The 26,473-nt window shown below is 27.8% G+C and overlaps 1 protein-coding gene across 2 annotated transcripts in view; it reads left to right on the top strand.

Annotated features, from left to right (window-relative positions):
• LOC121129157 (uncharacterized) overlaps positions 1–26,473 on the top strand; it is a 259,086-nt gene that overhangs the window by 23,343 nt on the left and 209,270 nt on the right. For both annotated transcript variants that reach the window (XM_071893539.1, XM_040724837.2), the window contains exon 2: positions 12,634–13,024. In XM_071893539.1, coding sequence (XP_071749640.1) covers positions 12,742–13,024 — 283 coding nt within the window. In that variant the 5' untranslated portion in view covers positions 12,634–12,741. The remainder of the gene's footprint in view (positions 1–12,633; positions 13,025–26,473) is intronic.

Below are 26,473 nucleotides of genomic sequence, written 5' to 3'. Positions count from 1 at the left end.
CCCTTTTCTATTATTAGACTCAGCATGCTATTTTGATTGTACAAGTAACTTATCAACTCAATTTCACACCTAGAACAAGGACTCTCACAAGAATATACAACTGATGTGTTAAAATCACTTGTAAAAAAACATAAAATATGTTTTTCACACAAAGGGTGTGATTTGCACAGTAAATATTTGAAGAAGGAGATAAAAAAATGTGGAATTTGTAAACATTGCAAGAAAAAATGTCTTAGAAAATTCTGCAAAAGATTTATTTGTACGAAATACAACTAATAACCTCTGGATGTAATTGATGTACATATTATGTAAATATAGTTTTTTTGTTAGGGAACGAAATTTGTAATAATTTGCCATTTGAAAACTATTTATATGAATTACTTCTACATTTTGAATTTTCAACATATGGTATTTTTCCCTCTATCTCTTCATCCATGTATTCTACGTCAGTTCCAACTTTGTTAAAAAATTGTTATCGTTTTTTCTTCATCACTTACATATTGTTTGATATAAGGTTGTTTAGAATATTAAAGTAGCGCGTAAGCTTGTTCTATTTGAAACTATTAATACATAGAAAATCAGTCCTAAATTTTCTTCTATCAATACATAAAATCTTAATTAACTCATTAACGCCATAATGGATTAATTTATTTTAATCTTATTATTTTTAGCAGCAAATATGAAAAGAAAAATAACATTACACAATGAAAATCGAAAAAAATAATATTTATTTTATATTATTAATTATTTATTTACTTAGATCCTTTGTGAAGTTAATATTTAAGGAAATTGTATCAATTGGGGATATGATATTTTAGTTGAAGGAATTAAACTGCGTAAGATATATTTTTTAATTCATTTTTTCATCGTTATTACTGTTAGGATGCAATAATACAAACCTTTTAGTACATATTTGTGTTATTTATTTAAAAATAATAAGGAAAACATTAATTTATTTCTATTTTTGTCTTGTTTTTAAATTTACGTGTGATTTTTTAATAATCCAAGAATATACATATAATGAGATATGAATAAGTAATGATTTTTGAATATTTAATATCGGTCAATACGGTGTCATACCAAAATGGGGGGTTAAACTTCAATTATATTGTCATACTAAAAAATATATATGGAAATTAAGATAACCATTTAATAAAAAATATTAAAAAAGTTTCTTATATATATTTTCTAATAGTAAATACAAAATATAATTTTATAATCTAAAACCAACAAGGTAACTATTGTTTAATATGATGACTCAAATTATAGTTGGGTCGAATGGTGGGAAATTCAGTGATAACTTATGAATCATTATCAGTAAAACCATAATCTTTTACAAGAAAACATAAAGATTAATTAAAACTGGATTACAGTATAACATAACCAAAAGTCGATCAGAATATATTCCATTACTATTTTTGTTATAAAGTATTAAACCATTTATTCCAAATATTCCCAAAGTTTGAAATAAAATATTTTCTGACTTCATAATGCATGTTTAAGTAATAATGTGACTTTTGCAGGTCATTCATTTTTTATTTAAAAAAAAAAGCAATAAAATATGAAATATACTCTATTCATGTACATCTGTAAGATATAGGGGGAGGGATAGTTTACATTCTGGTCCTACAAATTTTCCATTCATACCTGTTTGTTAACTCTATTACTCAATTTAAATATTCAACGAAAAGATAACATTAATAATGTCAATTAATTGAACTTTGAGAACTAAGTTTATATTTCACTTGTAATGTAATTTAAGATTGATTACTTGAAATCATATGATTTATAAAAGTAAATTTTTTAAATTCAATATAAGTTACAAATGCTAGGTCATATCTCTTTAATACATTGTAGCCAGGAATTTCATTAGTTTATTCTTAAAATATTCTCTAAAGCTAAAAGTAAAGATAATATATTATAATCTTGGGAGAATGTTGACTTAATCGATGATATCAATGAGATCTTTGCAGTTCGGAGTACGGATTATTTTTTGTCAAAAGCATACGACCCTGGATAAAACGGTAATAACTAATCCTGAGAAGCAAAAGTCATTCCCTATATCAAATATTTATCAACAACATGTAAACAAATTTTGAAGAAGATAACAGATACACTTTATACAAGGCACATCCATATTCTATTAATTCAAAACAAAAAAACTTGGCAAAAAATTTAATTGACGAATTTGAACAATTTTGGTGAAATTTGATATTTTTTGCATTTCAATTCAACTCAAATCTAACAAGGCTAGTTGTTATTCCTCGCATTTATAATAAAGACACCTCCCACGATGTTCAACTGTACCAACTATTATAGCTACATTATTTTTTAGTGGGATATTTTGATAATAATTAACCCTAATTTGTGCACTCTACAGAGAATTAATTAAAATGTTTCTTAAAAAAATTGTAAACTAACATCGACTTAATTTTGCGATAACAATCTTATGTTGTTTTCTTGTAATTGCCTCACATTTGTGCTCTAAAAAGCACATCTGAATTCTATTTCTAGCCTCATTATTTTCCTTTGCATTTTTTTTTGGCAACACAAAGGCAGTTGAAGGATTAGAAAAGAAAAAAAAACAACAGTTGGTGAATGCTCTCATTTTTTTCTTTTTTTTTTTGTCAATTTCTTATATTTATGATGATATTGTATAACATTTGTCTAAAGAAAAAATGAGTTAAGGAGAAAGTGGGAGCGATTTTATAGCGTATTACTAGACTTGACATTTGCGCAAGGAAAAACTATGTCTAGAAATAACAAAAAGAAAAACGATTGTCGCTCGTGCTATTTCTTCTTTTTTGTACCTCATTTAACAGGCAATTATTAAACCTGAATTTTTAGAGGAAATTTCACAGTTGGAGTGGGTTACACATATACCTTATCTCCTGCCCCAACCTAATCTTTTTGTGGATTTGGGGCATGAAATAGCTCAAATGGGCTTTCATTACTGAAGAGGATACAGTCATTCAGATTCCAGTCATCTGCAGTCCAGTGTTTCAGCTCACGACAGAATTAAAGCTGGGCCTTCCTTTGGTTTTCTGAAAGTTTGGGATGAAGACAAAATTGGTATGACAAAGCTTTCAAACAGATGACTCGGAAATTGGAAAAGCCCTTTGAAGTCAACCTTGTTGCAAGTTTCCTTGTGGATTGTCTCTTTTTGGTCAAAGATTTTAAAATCACCAGTTTGGGAACATTGCTAATTTTTTTCTTCCTTCCTCGAACCTTCTGATTTGCAAGGGTTTGTCACTCATTTCTTTTCTTACAACAATTCTCAATGGTCCTGAGAGGAATATGTAACCTTTGAACAACGTCTCTCTGGCTGGATCCACCCTCTATCATGCCAACAGCCTTGGCCCTGGTCTCCAAACAGTGCTTTCTCACCATTTCGGATATTGACTTTCAAATAACAACCTGTGATGTTTTCCGAGCTAATGTGTGATACAATCATCGAAAATTATTGCATCATAAATATTCAATATTGCCTAATGATTGTATCAGCCAAATTTCATTTTTTTCCGACCAAAAATAATTTTTCTTAACTATAAAACGGATATTTTTAATACCACCATCAATTTTTGGACATACTGTATATATGTATAATCCAGATATAGAAAGCTGTTATTTGACAAATAGTATATTATAACTGGATTTTTCTTATATTCAAAGTATATCAAAAAACCCATAAATTTTGGATGTTTATATATTATGTAATTTAGAAACTTTCTCTTTTGAAGCAACTAGTGCAAGGTAAACTCCTGTTAATGACAGATCAACGAATTTCTAGCTTTAATTTCAGAGAAGGTTTTTTGCAGGGCATTCATTATATTTACCCGTATTCATGGAGAAGAAATGTACAAATAATTTAAAAAAATATATATAGAGTTAAAAAAAATAAAAGATTCAGCTTACGATTTGTACCAATAAAAAATAATAAATCTTCAAGGGAATTTTTTATTATCATCGTAATCCTTGTTATGGCTGAATTACGTTATAATCTGCAACAGATAGCAATTTTTCCGGGTTCTTCCATTATACAATTGGGCTTTAGTTTCAATATCATGGCCATATATACCTATGATCTTTCACCAGTTTTGACCCTTTTGAGCAAGTTAGAGTCATTGTTGGTGTCTGTCAACAGCTCACGAGTTAGGCTCATGCGACAATTACTCTGGTCAAAATTAAACTGTTTCTCTGAGAGTAAATTTTATTCACGACCATCTGGGTAGAGTTTTTACCATTTGTAAACATTTTTTTGCACTCAAAACAGTTTCAACGTGTGCCACTGTCAACATTTCAAGCGTTTTTGAGCACTTAATTTCATTTTTGATATACAATTTGATGGAAATTCTTTGATCCATGTTTTTTAATAGCAAAAAATCGCACAAAACGTTAAATATTTCTAACTTTTATACCTCCCATAAAGAAACAAAAAATATGATTCAGATAAAACGGGACGAGTATATAATATTCTAGAGATTGAATGAATAGTGATAACAACATTAGAAAATTTAATAAAAAACATCACTACTCAGGCTTCCAACAACACTAACCAAAACTTGCAGGTTAAAAAATGTTAAGGATATACAACCATAATTATAATAGCTTTGAAAAATGAATAAGCACTGTTAAATGTTCAGGTTGGCAAGAACAATACTTAGAGTTTACAAGTAATGTTATATGTAGAATTTGTTTTGCAATTAAAGTATTATAATTCATTTGGTTGAGTTTTAATATAATTTGATGAGTGTATGCCTACTTTTAAAAATGACGTAATATATACCAATAGTTTTACTCACAAACAGGATGTACATGTTGAAGTTAGGAGGTGGTAGGAAGGAAAACTATGAGAAAAAAATGAGGTACCTATCTGTCTTTTATTTGCAATGGTATTTTTTTAATTATTATTATTAAAGAAGATAACATTTTCAAAATAAAATGTGCCTTTTTATGTTTAAAATTATGAAAGAATCTCAAGGGTGAGATAAAAAGTATAGTATTTGGCAATAGAACCACACTGGTGATAAAATTGGGTGATAACTTATGTACGTACATAATATTATATTCACAAATTGGCTACAAAAGAAAAGTAGATAATTGTACAAATTTTGCTGCTGTTTCAAGAAATATTTTAAAATCCTTTACCCATCCTTACTTTATCGTTAACTAAAACTATAATTAATGCATTTATCCTTACAAGATATTCCAGGCCTATGTAGGGGTATTTATAGGCAATTGGAGAAATTGTCAAACTTGTTTTTCATCTACTTTGAAATGTTTCTCTCAGATACTGAGTAAATTTGAATATAAATTTTACAACTCTTTTTAAAATAACATTCTTGTATCCTTTTGATTAAATAATTCGATATTATTTAGCCTTATACTTTTAAATTATATGAAAAAAATAGCAAATTTGGTTATGAAAATTATTTTTGGATTAAAAATAAGTTAATAATTTATTTAAAGGGATTTGTGGTCAACTACTCCTTTGTGCATATGTAGAGTTGTAAAATGTATGTATTAAACCCACTGATTTGAAGAATGTTTAAGAGGAGGGCAGCTTAGTTTAAATGACGCTTCATTAAATAAACTGCCTGTTTCTGTGGGATGAAGGAAATAAAAAAAAGTCCCACTTGTTATGTAGCCACGATATATTTAGGCTCAAATATGAAGAAGTCATATATGAATATTTTTGCCTCCACTTGTTTTTGTTCTGATGACGAAATTTGTATGACAGGAATAGTTTTTTTTTATTTATCTACCAGTTAATATTACGAAAAAATATCAGTAAATTATTAAAAAAGTAAAAAAAACTTTCTAAAGTTGTATTCACGATTCCCAGAACACTGTGTGTGACGTGTTGATCTCAAATCATTAATTTGTTCGTTTTTTTTGTATCTAATTTAATTTCGGAGAATTTTCGTTGAAAACATATTGAGTACTTTAAGGCTTGTTATAAAAAAAAAAAGAAGAACATTAAGCCACAATAAAACAATTCTAGTACGTGCAAAATGATATGCTGATTTCCAAAAACAGTTCATATTTAATATGTAACCATCAAATTCTGAGAAAATGCATTTTAAATGAAAAAAACCTGTCTTTTTTTATATTGAGGTTTTCATTTCATATGCACAAATTACATTAGAAATAAATGAAGGAAGAAGGATCACATAAAAGGATCACATAAATGAACATGTTAGTTCATAATTATCCTCTTCTAAAAAAAAACCTACCTAAACACTATACACATATAACTTATCAAAAACAACTAAATAAAATCATTTAACATACAGAATTTAGAAAACACATACAATTATATAACTAAAACCAAAACAGGAGCAAATAAGAAGGAATCCATCATTAAAACTACAAGTAGTTTCTATTGTAAGACTTTTTTTGTAATAAATTTGTAAGATTTTTGTTTGAGTTTTATTTGAAAAGGAATATGGCCCTGTTTTTTATTTTAATCCGAATGAAGCTCATTTAAAGTGTATGTAAATAATTGGTCTTTTATTTAATGTAATTGTAGTTTCTCCTTATAAAATATCTAGTTCAGTAGGAATAATGTTTTAATTTTTTTAATGTCAAAATTGATCCAGGCTAATTGTTGAAATTTAAAGGGTTCTATGATAAGGAATTAGATTGTATTAAAAGGAGTAAATAAATCCAAATAAAGATTTGTAAACAATTAAGTTTTTACATATTTTTAAATTGAAAAAAATGGACGTACACACCAATGTGTACGTCAATTTTTTTTAACGGATATATTCCTAGCTGGAAAAAAGAAGTACAGAAAATACTCCAACGAAATTATTTATCATGTGCTAACTAGTCAGAATAAATTTTTCATCTGTTTAGCTAGTTACATGTAGCAAATAATGTGTTACGAATTTTGTTTAATAAAATATAATAAAAAAATAAAAATCCATTATAATTTGTAAACATGAAATTAATATATATTCAAAAAATATATAAAATACTCGTATCTATGCAAAATTTAAATCATCTTTACTAACATATCTTAGTTATGCTATTCATTTATGCCAGAACTAACATATTGTCAAATAATCAAATGAGAGAAAAGAGTATGAAGTCGAGTCATGAAAGGAAAGAAAGCAATACATTTTAAAAAGTTTGAATGCAAAAACTTTCAAGGATAAACTAAATTTGCGTTTATAAAAAAAGTTCCTTTTTTTATCAAGGGAGAAAAAAGTAAAAAAAAACCCGTTTATTATTAATGTATTAATTTGTTATACAAAAAAAGAAAGAAGGGAAAATTTGACTTGTATTATTTTTAATACTATTTTGAATGAACTAAATAATACAAATGGCATTGTTGGACCCAAAGCAATTCATATAATATCTACCTATAATGAAAAATAACAAGGAAAAAAAATTTGTACCTACAATAAATTTTAACGAGTTCTTTTGAGGATTAAGAGATTTGTATTGTTTTGTTTCTTTATAACTACAACGTTGATTGTTGTTTGTCCACACTCAAGTAATCTTGAAGAAAGATGACGCAAATAAAAAAATACCAACCTACTTTTTTTTACTTCATAAATGACAATCCCTAATATATTTCATTTAAAAAAAAAATTAAAAAAATATCGAATAATATGTGTTCCTCTAAAATCGAAACAACAAGGATCCAAATAAGATATCTTTGGTTATGTGATCTTCCATATCTTAATTTAACTTTCTTTCGGTAAATTAACCATAAATTGTTGACTTATTTATATCCATTAGAAAATTAGTATTCAAGTTCATATGATGGGTTAAGAAAACCTCGAATATGTTGGCCTCTATTTTAAAGCCTTCAATGGGAATTTATTGGACTCAATTATGGTTTTTTATATATTAATATTATTTTTTTTAAAGAGGAAAGCTCCGCCCTGAGTTCATGATGATACCCGCAAATGATATTCATCTTGTTTTTCATCAAATTTTAATTAACTTTTTTTGATAAAATAATTTCATAATCTTTATAAAGCCTTTAAAAATATGATAGTTTTATTTTGACAAAGGAGTTTGAGCTCGAGAAAATATGTGTTCTATATATTTATTCATGAATAGTTACAAACAATGTTAGCGTCTCCTGGTTCAAAGTTTTCAACTAATTCAGTAGATTTTTTTGATTCAGATATGTCTTTTGAAACATAACGTCCCATAATGTATTTCTTGAACTCATTACAGACGGTAGGTTAATTAATTTACCACTACATGGAAGTATGATTTTTTAATCAAGATACAATAATTTATTAAATAATTTCTAATTATATGTGGTCCGGAGTACTTGACTTAAATATTATACTTGAACATAAAGTATTAATTGTCTACTAGAGCAATGTTTTACTCAAGAATCTAGCTCGAATCGAGAATGTTGTTCAAATATAAAGTAAAGTATAAAATTTCCATTTAAGATCTTTGTTCGAAGTTTCTTCTTATCCTTGATGTACATTTTTATTTCATTGACAAATTGGGTTGTTAAAACATTAACCTCTCACCAGTAGGATAAGCAAAAGGATCTATAAAAATAATTTGTTTTCATATGAAATATCTAACGGAATTTTATATTTACAGTTCCAAATCATTTTCTAAATGCAAGAGAGTAGAATAGAGTCGAGGACAAGTATGTTAACTTGGTATTTCCTGATAACGTTTCCAAAGATAACAGTGGCATAGGAGGAGTTGATCTGTTGGATGTAATAACAGCAGCATATTGAGTAAAAATTAAATTAAGAAAAGGGTAGTGGCCAATATTTAACACGTATCCTGGTGACTAATGAAGGCCAGAACAAATGTTTATAATATCTTCTTCATAATGGCCCTATTTACATTTTTTTAAGATAAAAAGCAGGCAAAAGCTTGAGAGGCGTCAATGACCTTCCCTTATTAGGTCTACCCCTCAGTTAAAATGTAGCAAAATTCAAATGTATAAGGGAACGGAAAAATTTGGATGATCCTGGTGCAATATTGGAAAACAAAAAAATATGACTATAATAGAATTTAATATTAACAAATGAAACATAAATTTGTAAAGCAATAGTTGTGTAATTGTGTTTTCAGTTATTAAACACGTGGTTTCCTTCATTTTCTCCAAAAAGAAATGGAAAAAGATCCAAAATCCGTTGGTAATTAAAATATGAATCTTTTCCAACTACAGAGTTATTACTCATTAATTGTTGGGAATTTTTCACAGATTAACAACAATAGCTAATTGGAATTCAACCGATTCAAGCACATGACACTGATGAAGGAGAAACAAGCAAACGACTCAACAGCTCACAACAAAATACAGTGTGCATTTTGTGTAAGAGAGTTGTAAAAGGATAAAAGATACAGCACACAGTAATTGCAGAATATTCCATTTTCCTCTTAGTTTCTCAAAAATATATCGGAGATTAGATAATATTTGACCGTTCAATGCCCGCCCATTGTATAAAAGATATACAATCCATAGTACATACATTTATTATAATGTAACCTTACCTTATACCTCTACATACAAATATTTTATACAAGGTTTACCAAAGTTTTTAATCTGTTGGTAGTGAGACTATGCGTACACTACAGAACAAAGTCACAAATGAAGCAAAGATAAATATAGAATCTATTAACATACCCTCATCAAAATATACTTGTTGTACAAAATAAAGTAAGTCCTGTACTTTTACTTTTTCTTATGGAAATGATACATTATTTTTTTTATCTTTTTTTTTTACACAGAAAGACAAATATTTATTTAAAAGTAATTTGTCGCTTAAGAATTTAATTAGAGAAAGTAAAATATGAGAATAAACCAATAAAATACCCATCCGTTTATTAGCCGGTGGCTTCATTCAACTTATTATTGAACTTATACTTTTGAGTTAGGCATATATTTGAACATAATTTAATTTATACTAAAGAAAGACAATAATGCCTGACTTTTTTGGTATCAGGTAAATAATTAACATACGGGATGGACTCTAAATACTGTAACCAATGCTTCAACTTATATCCGTCATAGAAGTTTCGATACATTATTGTATTAAGTTCTGGGGTATATATAATTGAGTGTTAATAAAGTTTGAACAGAAAAACATCTTTTTTTTATCCTTCATATATTAGAATGAAAGGAAAAAATGGTAATATCGTTAAGTTTCGCTGCTTGGGAAAGAGCAACCTCGGGATTTTTAAAGCCTTCTAGGTCATGACGATTAATTGAACCTTCATGAAACGCATTGTAGAAAGATAAAAGGAGACAAATAGTGTCAAAGATCGTTCTTCAAGTTGTCCACCACGAACAGCACGGTCTACGAAAAACATGAAAATCATATGAGGGAGAACTTGACAAATGTAAAGAGGACTCTCCGTAAAATGGCCATGGAGCTAGGTATGGGCCACACAACAATGAACAAATCTGTAAAGAATTACTAAAGATGTTCCCTTCCTGTCATCTGAAAAGACAGGTCCTTTTGATAAAAACCAAATAAAAGAGAGACAAACAAAGCAAGAAACTCCTTAGTCCATTGAAGTCACGCATGACTCCAAATATTATCTTTAGTAATAATATTTGTTTTTCTGTAGAGGTTCAATGAAACTCTAAAAATGGTCTGGTTATATTTATAAAAAGGATCTGATCCGCTCGTAGAATCTATCGACTTCACTTCAAAGAGAACACTTATACTTTTTAACAGTATAGTGCTCCTTCTAAAACGTCCCATATGAAGCAAGGGTTGGCAAAACTTATATTCCCTTACTTTTGAAGCCCTCGCTTTTGGCTTCGACTCAGTTTAGATTTGAACACGATTAATTACGGAATTTTGTCCATTTTGGAGGGTAGAGCCTTCAAAAAACCTCATACAAATTTGGATTCACTGAAAGCCTCCCTAATTTGAAAATGGGACACCATATCTGATAATTTATATAAAAGAGTTACATACAATTATTAATTTTATAATATTTTGCGTCCACCCTGTGCATACATAAGCATATTTGTATATTGAAATAAAATATATTGAAACTTACATTAAAGTTACATTAAATTTCAGTTCTTCTGTCTTCTTAAAAGACATATATTCGTAATATTTCGTAAATATCAGAGTCACATAAGAATTTTGCTTCATACTAAGCAACTGCAAGGGTATATTTGAATCGATGTTCTCAACAGTTAAGGAAAATAAGAAATACCTATTTGATTAATTATCTTTATTTACAGGAAAATGATGGAATCATGTTAATATTATCAACTTCATAATTATGATTCAAAATTTCATAATGACATTACAACTGGAAAAAAATTTTCTACAAAAACAATAAGGATGCAAAATTAAATTTATTACAGTCACTAAACTATCAAAACTTTGTTTTCAATTTCATTTGAGTATGTTGTTCTACGTCACACTAACAAACCCCTTCTAAATAACTAAGGGAATTTGTAATTCATACTAAAATAATGTTTTTATAAAAGGAAATATTATTTTTTTATGCCTACTTAAAATTAACTATATGCATCATGCTTCAGATTGTTTGAAGGCCTACTTTACTAATAATTAGATATCACTTTTTGATTTTATAATTTAAGTTGTGTGGTCATTAAAACCACTTTAAATGAAAGTAAGAAAATACTAAATAATTATAATCGAGTATCTTCAATAATTGTATTTAAGATCATGGTTAACTATTTTCTTTTTCTTTAAAAAATAGACAAAAAATAACCTAAATGCTATTTAGGTATTTGAATGCTTTTCAATGATGTATTATACTTGCCTATCATTGCTTTAGTTTACGATATATCATTAATCCATTTTGTTATTTTTTTCATATTTAAGACTTGAGAACTTAAGAGTAGGATTGAGTTATGAATCCAATATTTCATTTCTGAGTAGGATTAATATCAATAAATATCACATTTGAGTTAAATCTGCTTCTTTTTTAAAATTTAAAGTTGTACAACACATATACATATATATTTTACGGCTTCTATACGTATGAAGACACTAACCGGAATCGAACTATTGGGTCTGGTTTTATCTTCTACTTTTGAAAGTATGGGTTGAATTAATTAAAAAAATTACAAATGCATCTACATTGTAAAAAATTTGATAGATTATACCGTTGACTTTGTGACTCATATCTGTTGTTATCCTGTCAATTTGAATATTGTCTGAGAGGAGAACAGCTTTGCTGTAATCAGGTTTTATTAGATAAGCTCCAAACAGCTGTGAGAGCATAGAAACAAAAACAAATCCCGTTCCATATCTAGCAAAGACATAATCATGAGTTATTCCGATGTCGATCCTCAATTCTACTCTTTGTCTGTCCAAGTTATTTTGACAATTTTCAAATCCCTACTCATTACATTTATTGATTACAAGAGATAGTCCATATGAGTGAATCTTCAACAATAAAACTTAATAACGAGGAAAGCTTTTTATTCGATAAATGAACCAGTTTATGACAGGCATTATTTTCTATGGGAATTATGTTTTAAATTTATTTCACAAAAATGTTTTTAACACCAATTCGTAAATATCTTTGTAAAAAGTATTATGATAAAACGAAATATTTATTTCAACTTTTTACAGATTCATGAATGGATATTGTATGCATAAATAATAGTTATTTTGTATCCTTTTCTTTCAGACATGTAGATAGTATGAAAGGAACACAGAATGTGACTTGTGAACAGCATAGTGCATCAAGTTCTCAAATAATAGAATACGCATTACTTTCTCATTCGGATTCATCGCAATGTCCAACAAATCTGTTTTGAATTCAGCTCATAATAGCCATGAAGATTCGAGTGGGGTTTTTGTAGTGACTAGCTCACAGGAGAGTCAGTATAAGTTTGACAATAGCGCATCAGCAGCTGTTGCAGCCCTTCATAAAGTGAATAAGAGCTCCTTGGATACTTCAGGGGAAGCCAAAGGACTCTCAACTATATCTATTAAACAACGCTCAAAATCCCTTGCTTATGAATCTGATAAGCTACAAACAGAGACTTTTCTACCAAATGGACCATTGATTCTTACAGGTAAGAAACAATCCGCATTAAAGGAATTAATACTTGAACAAATGTATTTATTTTTCACATACTTATTCAACAAAGTGTTTTTACCGACGTCACGAATGACATAATTATCGAGTACAACGTCATGTGGAATACATAGTTATTATTCAAAAAATATAGATTGTACAAAAAAAAACCTTTACATACAATTCATATAATGACTTTAAAATAAGAAAACATTTTGGATTGCTTTCGAATTGATCTAAAAAAAAAAATCCAATATTTGAATACAGTCAAACTCATAGGTGTTCTAAAATACAATACAAAGTAATACACTGTTTGTAGTCTAATCTTAGGTAGCCTTACTATGACATCAAAATACTTGGCAATAATTTCCCAATTATAATTGTTTTTTTCATTTTAGCAAATTTTTGCTTCCAAATGGTATCTCCGTTGTATGATAAGCATACATATATTTGTAACTGGAGTATATAAACTTTAATTGGCAAAATTTAGGTGTAGAAGCTTTTAAGAAAGACACAAATCTCTCAAGCATATTTTGAGCATTAAAATAAACATTATATATTAAACTTTTTTTTTACACATAATATGTTTATTACTGTAGCCTTCTAAAAAATATATAAAACAAAGAATCGGCAAAAATCATAAATGATGTTAGTGCCTAAGTGAAGTGATCTAAAAAGTTCCATATTATACATTCTTTATTGTTTTTGACTAGATAATACGGTAACGTTTTTGAGCTTCTTAGAAGTATCAAAGTTATGAATAATATGTATATAATTAAAACTATTTAACATATAAGAGCTTTTAAGAAGTATGTATGGCCTGAATTATACAATAAATGTTTCAGCTTATGTTTAAGAAAACAATTACAGTATAATTATACAATATAGATGTTTAATTGTATAACTAATATTTTCATAATGAAATTGGTTTTGGTTTTTTAAACTAAAGATTTTTAACTATTTATTTAATAATCACGATATATTTTTTTAATTATTTCTATCAAAAAATGATGTTTTTTAGAGGCTATAACATAAGTATACATATATAATTTAAAATTGAAAAATAATTTTATACCATCTAAGTAATTACTTAAATAAAAAAATGATAATCATACTACAAAAAGATATAGATTACACAACAAAACACTATTTTGATATAAGCACATAAAATATTCCAGGAATTTCGTAGATAATGATTGGATTACGTAAAAAAAAAAATTGTATTCGGAGAATTAATTATAAAAAAAAATATATTTTTAATATCTGGGTAAAAAAAAACTACTAAATAAATCAATAAGTATATATTTTATACTTTTGATATTTTTAAATAGTACTTAAATAATTCTGTATTATGCGTAGTAGTTATGGTTTCGACACGTTTATTGTGTTTTTCTCTTTCTTTTTTTGAAACACGTCTAGATAACTTATGACTAGGTATATTGTTGATTGTTCCATAATATTTCATGTGTCAAATTATTCATAAGTTCAGAGTACTTCAAGAGTTTATACAGTCAAAGAGCTATTTACCAAAACCATTTTTCAGACTCCAACCAAAAATAGCTTTGTTACAGAATGACAGCATTATCTTTGTTCAAAAATATGTCCAGGCTGATTCTAAAGATAGATTGTATTCCTTCTGTCAAAGAAAGATTGAGACTTCCACCCATCTATTTTATGATTGCCATAAAGTTACTCCGGTAATAGAAATGGTAGAGAGTGTGATAACAAATAATACAACCAAAACCTTACTCCTACCGATTTGCTCAACGCAACATCACCAAGATACGTGGAAATAAGAAAGATTGAGGGCTTCAAACTCAAAGTGCAGGGGATCCTTGATGCTACAAGTATGTTTTGAGGTATATCAACACATAAAATGCAACAAGTTGATGATGGACTAGGGAGTAGATGAAAATATGAACATTTCCTACTATCAATTTAGTATAAACATTGGAAATTTACATTTATATGATGACCATGGATGAAATAATTGCTGCTATAAAAGAGGGCCTTGTATTTTAGAGTGACTACCTGAATCAGGGGGGAGTGCTCCCTATCTGAATATATGTTGTTGGTTTTTTCCAAAGCTGTAATAATTATTATTTAAATACTTTTTATTTCCACTAAGCCATTTCAAAGTCAATAGAGTCTTTAGGTAAATTAATGTTCTCAATTATTAAGGGGAGAATTTGTGCAAAAGGATATCTTGGTTTAGACGAGACTACAAGTAGATCAGGACATTACTTATTTCCCCATCTAACTGGAGCATGAGGACTTGTACTCAAAACCAGAAAAACTCTGAATTGGCCTGAACACTGAAAAGGTGAACACAAATAAATCTCCAAATATTGGATTTTTTTACTCGTTTCTTTAATTACATTTAGTATTTACTCTTTGGAATTAGTAATGGTTCATGGAATATGAATAGGATCTATTATGAAGATGCAAAATATTTAATGAGTATTATAAATTCAGGTAGATACGAGTACAGTATTAAAAATATATCATAATATTTGTTTTCTTATTTTGATGATTGTACTATGTAGGTTTTATTGATGATAAACTTGACGAAAATGTGAAGAGGCATGATTCCTTATTACACATTTAAGTTTTATCTACAAAAAAATTTCTTTGACAAAGGTCTTATAGATCATGAATTGATAACATTATCAATGGTGATATATTGATTTCATCACTGTTTTCATCCCCTCAATTAAGACTGAATTGAAGTACTCGGCATAGTAATCAACCCTTTCTTATTCAAAAAATTTACTTGAGAGATAAGAATGTTAGTATTTTCAAAGTATTAAGGGATAGAGCGTTGCAATTTTGTTCTGATTATGATTAAGAAAAGTAACGTACAACATCCCTGGGATGCCATATCTAAAAAAAAGTAGCCCAAATAGCCATAAGTGAATTTAATTTGAAAGAAATTATATGCTAGACAAAGTATTGAGTTTCATGCAGTGTTTGTTTTAATAAGTTGTTTATTTATAAATTATTTATAGATAAATCACTTCACTAATTAATTCCTCGGAAAATTTTTCAGAAATCGACGGAAAAAAAAGTTAGGATTATTCAAAAGAAAAATAATTCAAAATGAAATTGTAAGTACAATAAGTCATTTAATAAATATACATATTAAACTATTTAAAGTATAGGCGTTATATTTTATATAAATGGAAATATATCTTATATGAAGGAAGACTACAAGCGATAAAATTAATATAGTTTTGTTTTTTATTGAATCCGATTCAAAAAAATTATAATTATTAGTATGATTGTAATATTTAGAGGATCTGGTAGTTGAATATTGTAAAATTAAGGATATCCATTGCCAACCCTTCCCAAGTCTTTATTGAGAGTATTACCATTTTAAGTTATAAATAATCCAGGACCACATCCTTTTCCTCAAATTTTAACATTTGACAAGTAATTTTACCCTGATAAAAACTGAGTAGGATAATGGATTAATATTGTAACGATTCTTCGATATAAAAAATAAAAAAACTTAAAAAAAAAGTTCATATAGCCTTCATAGCATATAAAACTCCATGTATTACACTGATATAAAATTACTGTGTTTTAATTTATAGAATTGTAAATTATATTATTCTTCCTTGAAATATTTTTTTTAATATATGAAGCTTTGTTTTTATATCACTGCTAGGGTTTGCTGGCGCATCATGTAACTGTTTTATGTAAATGGCTGTCCACTCGGCGTACCTCATCCAATGAATTTGCAATTATTCATAGAATCTGAAATTGTAAATACTAAGAGGAAGTTCAAATTACTCCGTCACTGTCGAATAAATACAGAAAATATGGACATCACTGAAATTAGGAGAACAAGTTAAATGAAATAAAGCTAACAGTTCACTTCAAATCTTTTTTTTTTGTTGTAGCAAACAGTGTTAAATTGTAATACAAATCCCAGTGCTTTTCAGTTGATAATCCACTGTAATTTGGCCCAGATATGATCTGAAAACTTCAAAATCCTAATTACTCAATAATCTAATTAACTTTTAAGTTGTTTTATATAGAAAAATACAACACATAACCTAAATATAACAATTGTTTACTCAATTGTTCTGACATACAATTTAGGTTTTTCCCAAAAAAAGGAAAGTGAATCATCCAATATGAAAATATTGAAATAGGTGATGCTTCTACAATAAAAACAATCTTGAACTTGAACAAAATCAAGAATATCCCAATCCCATATTTTCAATAATTTGCCTTTTTAATGCGTGGTGTATCTTCATGGGCGTCCGCAGGATTATATATGAATATATTTTTATATATTTTTTTTGGGAGGGGGAGAGCATAATTTTTGGAATTTTTTTGCCACAAAAATCCAAAAATTAATATACTTATTAAAAAAAATTGAATATTCCTTTTATTTTATTTAAAATCATTTAAAAATTTTAATTTAAAATATTAAACTTCTTCAGTCCATAAATATTCACAGAAAATTAAATTTCTCGGAACTAAATTTCAAAAATGCATTGCTATTCAGAAAAATAAAAAAAAACATTTGGAAAAAGATTTAAAAAATTAAATTTTAATTAAAATTTTTTTTGATGGAAATATTCAAAAATCTACAGCTCTTTACAAAAGATTAATTTTTTTGGAAAAAATTCAAAAGAATTTTTAGAACCTTTATTTGATTTGAAAAACTTACATTACCCCCGATATGGCCTTTCAAATCAATTTATCTTTATTTGATTAAGAAATCAATTTTGGCTACATTGAATGCAATTTAAAGGTCCTCCAAAGGATTAAAAAGAATAATTTGTAAATATAAATTAAGGATAACTCGTGTAAGAATACAAATGAGATCCACACTCATACTTGTGAAAAATTATTTAGTCTTGCTTTTGTGTTAAAGGACTATATAGGAATAAATTCTTACCCCAACAAAAAATACCTTTTCTCTGTGTTTGGTACCGAAAGGAACAAAATTATAATTTGTTTTATGAATGACCAGCAGAGGTAATTGTGATGAAAAAGTCAAAAGCAAAAGAAAGTTAAAAGTGTTTCGTTCCTATTTATGGGGATATTTTCGTAATCGACCTAATCATTGAAGCCTAAACTAGGTTAATCAAAGGAAGTATTTAATAAAAATTAAAGAGAATTAGTTGAAGAGTACATTCTTGGATCTGTAGGACACTCAACTTTATGAAAACAAAATAAACTTATTTTATGTTTGTTCCCTATCACATGCGAAATATAAATATCATTAATTAAGGAGTGACGTGTTACATTGATATTTATTTACTTAAATATATATTAAAAATATACCGAGTGGTCCATTATAATAAATTATTATCTAATCGACAATACATACCAACCAAAATAATACTATAAATAGATTTGTGTCTGAGCTCTAATAATAATTAATGTAGCCGCCCTTAGCAGCAATGATGGATTCCAGTAGGCAGCGGAAGGCATGGAACCCACTCCACATGTAGTCCTCTGTCATGGCGTCCCAGTGCTGGCTTACAATGGGTTTGAGTTCGCTTTCCACCGACTTTTTTATTGTTCTCTGGACGGTTTGGTATGAAAACCCGATGGGCCCTCATGGACTTGAGGGGATTGGTCTGGGTTATTTTTTTCAGCTCCTCCAGTTTGATCTTTTTGACAGATCCCTTCTTCCTCTCCAACGTTTCGGACTTGCTGACGCCGTATAGAAACTCTTCGATCACGTTCAACTTTGTCATTTTCTCGAATAGGTTTGTTTGGTCTTGTAACTAATTATAGTTTAATTAATTGAAATATGAACTAATTAGAAAATAGAGAACTCAGGTTTTTTTTTTTTTTTTTTTTTTTTTTTTTTTTTGAAGTAATTGTTTAAGCTTTAAGTAATCTAAATATGAATTAATTTCAATCCCTTAATCTTCTTTAATTATTAAATTAGTAAGTCTTTAGATTTCAATATATCACCCGGTATATGTATGTAACACGTCAATACAAAAACAAGGTGGAACGATTTTTCTCAAAAGAAAGGCTAGATTAGGTACAAAAATCTAATTGTCTCACATTTCTATGAATATATTATTTTAAACCGTCATTTAGAGGCGTCACAAATGGAGTGTTTGCCCTACTTAATAAATGTTATAAATTGGAGATAGATTTTCAATCGAAAAGTTGAAAATCAATCCATGCAAAATTTTAATAATAAGGAAATAAGTAGATGAGATTGTGATTTTTTCCCTAATGTATGTCCTGATTCAGGATAAACTTTGAGTAGATCCTTGTACTGAGGAATGACGTCAAAATACAAAATAAAGTCGTAGTGCCTTACACAATGAGATGTGATCTCGCCAACCCCATCCTTCTGAGTCCTTATTCCCTCCCCCTCTGATTACTTCATAAGAGACAAACTCCTCCAAATAATGAGACCTTCCATCTATTTTCATGATCCTCCAACGTGCTAATTGTTCGACTATCTCGAAAAAGTCGAGATCCCTCTCCTCTTACTCCGACAAAATATTCTTCAAGCAAAGTTATTTTCTTATTGTTAAAAGGGTGCAATAATTCTTTTTTACTCTCCGCTGATTTCAATTTTGAAATAGAAAGAGAAAGTATAACGTGCGGAAAAACATATACAATATACCCCAGCTACAATTTAACATTGATAAATCTATAAAATAATATTATCCTTCGGGGAGTTGTATTTTTGATATACTCTTGATTACTTTGTAAATTGATTAATAAAAGGAAACATCCCTTGTGCACCAGTGCAATTAAATTAAAAAGTGTAAATCTGTTGTAGAAAAAGTTAGTATACGTTATGTTAGAACCGTCATACACAGTTAGGTGCATCTTTAAGAGTATCTTGACGAGTTTTGTAGTGGGGGGGGGGGATTAGTTTTTTTCCCAAAAATTAATTTTTTATGAAGAAATTAACTTTTAAATTTTTCGGAATTTTTTTTCAAAAATCCATTGTTATTCACTAAAAATTTAATTAAAAAAATTTTACCCCTATCTTTGCGATTTTTTTTTCATCCTGACCAAAAATATTTATATTAAAAAGAAAAAATTATTAATTTGGGGTAAATAATTTAATATTATTTATTTCTCTTTTGATTAATGAAAGATTTGAATGCTTAACATAGATAAAATTCAGACGCTTCTTTGTCATCATCAAATACCTTCTACATACAAAAAAAAAAAAAAAAAAAAAAAGATTGAAGAACAATGTTAGATTCTCCCATTAATCATCATTTTGTAGAAACTATGAAAATCTACTTTCGAGGCTCCTTGCTTCCTTTACACTTATGTATAAATATATTTTTTTTTTTGTTTTTGTTTAACCTAGACTACTTTTTATCACATTTCTTCAGGTTTTTGTATTACATGACAACTTATAAATTATGCATGAATATACATATATCACAAACTTAACTTTAAAAAACAGTACTTTAGTATTTTTTTAAATAATTACTTTTTGTTATTATAGAAAAAAAAAGTAGGTTTATTTATAATAAATTTCCACATATAAGTATGTATATGAATACAACTCCTGTCATGTTTTAATATCATTAATAATTAATTAATTACATACATTAACAACGAAGTAATATTTTGTAGTTATTTTTTAATATGTGTGATAAAAAATAAATTAAAATTTGAAAATATTAAATTATTATTTATTAAACTCAAGGTTGTTTCCTTACGAAAAAACTAATCATAATGGATTTTTTTACAAACTACCAACATACAATTTATATATATACAGTAGTGAATAAGTCTTGCAACACTTTGCAGGTTTGAACTTCATATAAATCTGAATTAAGATAAACGAAGTCGCACATGGAAGATATCAAAAATATTTATAGAAGAACATTATTTTTCAACCTGGCCAGCATTGATAATGACAGCCGTTAATCGAGGCCGGAAAGCCGTTCATATATGTGACCTTTGGCACATTTTCTTCCAATAATTATTCACAGAGTACTTGAGGTAGGAAAAGTTGCTGTTAAGGGCTTCAATTGCCACCAGATTCTTTAGTCTAGGTAGTTAAGATCCCGGCTCTGGGGTGGGCTAAAGTATTAATTATACTCCATGCGGAATAATTGCTATCCCAAAACTTTTTGTTTTCATCGTTGTCCAGAAGTGATATATATTTGTTTGTAGTACCTCGTTTGAACGAAAACAGCATAAGTTCTTTTTTAGATTAACATTAAATTTATAAATGAAACTTTTTAAATCTCATCAAAATACATTTCAAGAAGTGTTGTTTTTTTAAGAAATAGTAATGGATTTACGTGCTTTCTAGAGAAGATCTTTTTTTACAAAATACATCCTAATAAACATCATTTTATATAACTTATATATTATATGAAAGATTGTTTTTATAATAAGTATATACTGTAATTATCCACAAATGACTGATACGTACATTTTTGGATAAAAACTTAAAATTCTTAGACAGGTTAATATACAATTATAAAAATTTCAAAACTATTCAAGATCTATAGAATATTTATTGTTATTTACTTATCCTTTTATGTGAAATGTTATGAACCTTTTATTGTTTCTTATTCGTGATTTTTTAAACCTATTTTATGAGCTTATTTTATGGTTGATATTGAAAAAAGTATTTAAAAGTAATAAAATGAATAACAATATCCTACACGAAAGCTATTAAAAGGTGTTCAAATTTTAGTTATGAGGGATATTTATTAGTTGGAAGGATTATTTAAACAGATGTAGTATCCAAGTTACAACTAGTTTAAGCAAATTGTACATGTTGGAATTTCTTTGTCTTAAAATGTTTTATTTAATTACAACATTGACCATTCTAATTATCCACTATACATAGATACTATAATTTAATTTTGATCAATTTACATTAAATGTTTATTATGTATTTATGAGTTGTATAAAAGTGGGAATTTGAACTTGATTATGTGGCATAGAATATTCTTAAATTTTAGTAATAGTCAAAATTGACGTCATTAATATATCGAACATTCATGATATATTCAATCATTGTATTCCCTGTTTCCAAGTACTGTAAATCCTTCATTTATAATTATGCATCTATTGTTTTTGCCAACAATTCGTACAATTTCCTTAGACAACTTTGCAACTTGTACAAGACCTATACATATTTATATTGTATAGAGCTTCTACCTTGTGCCTTATGACACAGTTTTTCCCGTTTGACTTTTGGACATGAGATATTCTTTTATTTATTTATTTGATTCTCGTTGTACGAACAACGGATGTTTACAATCCATGGACCAGAGAGCTTTTATTTCTTATTAAGCAACTCGGAGTCGAGCAAATCGTTATACTTATTAATAAGTTGGATGTGGTGGATGAGAAAATGATTGAGCTAGTGAACAAGAAAGGGAGAGAGCTTTTGAGTTTGAATATTTTGCCTGGTGATGTAATCCCTTTTATTTGGGAATCTGTTCTTGTCGCATTTGAAGAAAAAAATGCAAGAGTTGGAAAATAACTAATTGAGGCCCGCATGTCGGCCATTGATAGTATTATTTATAATCCTGACCGTGATTGGGACCTACCTTTTCTTTTAGTCTGTTAAGCATGTTCATACCATAGCCAACGGGTGCACTGTCGTAACAGAGTATCTTGAGAGAAGAGGGAAGCTTAAAGTTGGTCAAAAGGTGAAATTTCTTGATTATCAAATGAAAAGTAATAGGGATAGACATGTTCAATAAAATCCTGGAAGAGGCTAATTCTAGTGATTAAATGAGCTATTGGGTCGAAGACTAAAGAAAGAGAATGTTTGTTGAGGAATGGTCTTAGAAAAACCAAATTTTGTCTCCTAATTAAAAAAGTTAGTTAAAAAAATGTGACATTGAATCCTATGGCAGGAGTACTCAACAAATATTCATAATATAATCTGTTTATTAAGAGAAAGTTTCTTTAAATAATAGCTTCGAAATATACAACTAAAAAACTTTATTTTAACGTTAATATTTTGTTTAATGATTAAAAAATTGAATCTTATTTTGTTCGTTAAGAAATTTATAATCTTTTAGATTACCGATTATTTTCTTAGTAATCCCATGCCTATGAAATATTTCCCTAAATTAAGTTCTGCAACCAACACTTTGTTTTTTATAAATAAGATTTGTTTCTTTTTTCCTTCAAAAATGAAATTTATGGTAAACATTTATAAGCCCTATATGCTCCTACAAAATTAAGTTCACTAGTATCACTTTAAAAAGGAAAAATCTGTCTTATTGTACCATCAATTTATATATTACATTTATTTAAAAAAAAATTTTCATCAAATAGTTCTTAATCTTGAAATTCCTATAAATCATTAATTTTATTACTATATTTTAAAAAGAAATAAAATATGGATTATATATATATATATAAAAAAAAATTTAAATCACACGAATAATATTTGAGATTTTATTTTCTCTTGGGGCTCTTAAAAATCACAATATATGCATACATATGCTACTTCGATCTCTACAACTTTAGAAATACAAACTCATTATATTGATGTTCAATTTATAAATATATGAATGTATAGCTACCTAGTTGTATATATTGTGTACAAGTTGCGATAAGGTACAACTTGTCATTTGTTGAAGCAACCCGTACATGTTGCTATCAAAAAAGTAGATAAATACTTATAAATGAAGGATTTACAGTACTTGGGCTGAGGATTGTACAGTAATAAAATAATCCATGGATGATCAATATATTAATTTGGTAATTTTGGATTATTTTAATGGAAATTACTAAAATATAAGTACTCTGTGGCACATTATAAAATTGAAATTACCAAACACTTACCCACTCACAATTATATAATAACCACGTTATTTTAATAGAGCAAAATGAAATGATAGTATTAATCAATGCCCAATTTTGTAATTGAATAACTCATTTAAAGACAAAGAGATTGCAACTTGTACAACTTGCTTATACAAGTTGTAGCTTGTACAAATATTGCAAGTGGTACACTGTATATATTTTAATTTTTCCAATTTATATCAAAATTTATCATATTATATTGAGTTTTTCTCAATTCCGTTTTTGGCATGTACCATATTCCAAAAAAAATAAAAAAAATTATATAAATGTCCATTGGGATATGATACACTTTAACATATTCGACCTACTTAATTTGTGCTGAAAAACGTATTTAACTCCCATATAAAGCTTTCATTCTATCTTTCAAATAATACAGTATTATATAATATTTGTATGAAAATATAATATCCTTGTAAAAAATAACAAAATAATATATATGTGATGTTTGCCAAAGAAAATCTTTGTAAGATGGAGGTATTAGGTTGTTTAAACAATGTTATCATAATGTGTTATTAAAAGCATTAAGCATTGTACCTATAGTCTTTTTTGTCAGCTTTTGATCTTTTAGTTCTTATTAGTCTTTTGATATTTAATCTATTGAAATCAAGTTAATATTGTTACACATAGAATAGTCAAATGGTTTGGGATAAATATAGACTATAAATAGTCAATTACTAGTCAATTTTTTGTTTTTTTCTCTGTATTTTCGATTGAAAGGTTGAAAGATACAATTAGAATCACTTTCTGCTTTCCCATAAAAATTTATTATTTATATTTTTTTAATTATTCATTTGTCTACTCTTTCCTCTTATGAATGTTCAAAATGTTGTCATATTGACCTCAAATTTTATTTTGTTCAACAGCAAACTTATGTATCTTTGCTACTAAGTTATAATTGTTATTCCTAAAAAAAAATATCTTAGACACATAGGGGATTAATATATATCATCCCATGAGCATACATCCTTACAACAAAGCCTTTACATCTTTTGCAAGCTGTTGAATTACATATTTCCAGTGGTCCATATTAGTGTTCTGAATGTTGATTTGTTGAACTCAAATTTACTGTTATTCAACCATGAAACAGGAGCGTCCGCAGGTTTCTAATTGAAAAATCCAGAAATTAAAATCCTACAAAAAAAAAAAAAAATCAAATCCAGAGCTGTTCACAAAAAATTAAATTTAAAAAAAATTCAAAAATTTAATTTTTCGATAAAAATTTAAAAAATTAATTTCCTGGAATTTGTTTAACAAAAATTCACTGCTCACCAAAAAAAATTTATTTTAAATTTTTTAGTTAAAAATTTCAAAAATCCATAGATGCTTACAAAAAATTTAATTTTTTCAAAAATGGACAATTATCCACAAAAACTGACATTTGTGGAAAAACATTTAACTTTTGGGAAAAGATTTCGAAGATTAAATTTAATATTTGAAGTTTTTTCTCAATTTTTTTGAAAAAATCACAAGCTATTCACAAAAAATTAAGTTTTTTGGGGAAAAAAATCAATGAATTAAAACTTTTGGAAATATGTATATTGGTGGTGGGGTATAGAACACCTCCATCCCACCCTCTGCAGATACCCTTGCGAACAATTCCTTACTAACTAATGAAGAATATTACAACAATATGAAAGAATGACTAATTATAACAGATTTTGTCCAAATTTCTTTCTTTTTGGAAGAAAGGTTGAGAGAGATTAAATGAAGTTTACCGTATGAAAATGAATATTTACACTGTATATTTTGTCTCAGGTTTGGATATGTCTACTCGTGTCGCTTATTAATGCTCAAAGCGTTGATGTATTTACTTAAAATTATATCATATCTATAGACTTACAACTTACTGAAGTATGACGTAAGTAAGTGGTCCTGAAATTTTGGTGCAAGAGTTAAACTTTAGGGGTATCAGGGAATTAACAAGAATTTATGACATAAACAGCGTTAAACTGGGAATTTTAAAGCTGAAGACAAGAAACATAAATATTCTCCGTGAAAATTATATTATGAATAAAATCAACAAATTAATGTACAAAATAAAACTGTACTGTAGAAATAGAGTCTTTTCACTGACATCACAACTGTCACAAATCAGTGATATGAAATTAGATATTCATAATTCTAGAATTATGAATATCTAATTTCATTTGTGATAAGGGAACGGCAGCCGATAATTATTAGAATATAAAGTATAAAAATCCTAAGATAAGAACCTTTAAGTGTATAAGGAACATTTCAAAATCACGTAACCTAGTAGCTTGAATATCCAGTCAATTTTGGATTTATAAAAAATACTCTTTTAAGGGACTTCCGCAGGATTCATCATTAATTATATTTTTTTTTTCAAATTCATGCAGGTGGAGGGGGTGGGGTCTACAGTCCCTGTTTATAGTCAATGTTCTATCAGATATCAACTTTTTAATACATAAAATACTTCGCATACTGGAAACATGAGGAAAAATATCCTCATAAACTAAACTTTTCCTTCCCTTTTTGTAACAACTTTATAGGAATTCATGAGAATGAGGAATTTTTCTCATGATTTTACTTTTTTTATGGGTTCAAATTGTAAGTTGCCGCATTTTTTTTTTATAGGTTTCTTTTTATATTGTTTTCAATTAATGCGGATACATAT

Source organism: Lepeophtheirus salmonis, chromosome 14, assembly GCF_016086655.4.
Source record: "Lepeophtheirus salmonis chromosome 14, UVic_Lsal_1.4, whole genome shotgun sequence".
Lineage (NCBI taxonomy): Eukaryota > Metazoa > Arthropoda > Copepoda > Siphonostomatoida > Caligidae > Lepeophtheirus > Lepeophtheirus salmonis.
This window is presented reverse-complemented; position numbering and strand designations above follow the sequence as displayed.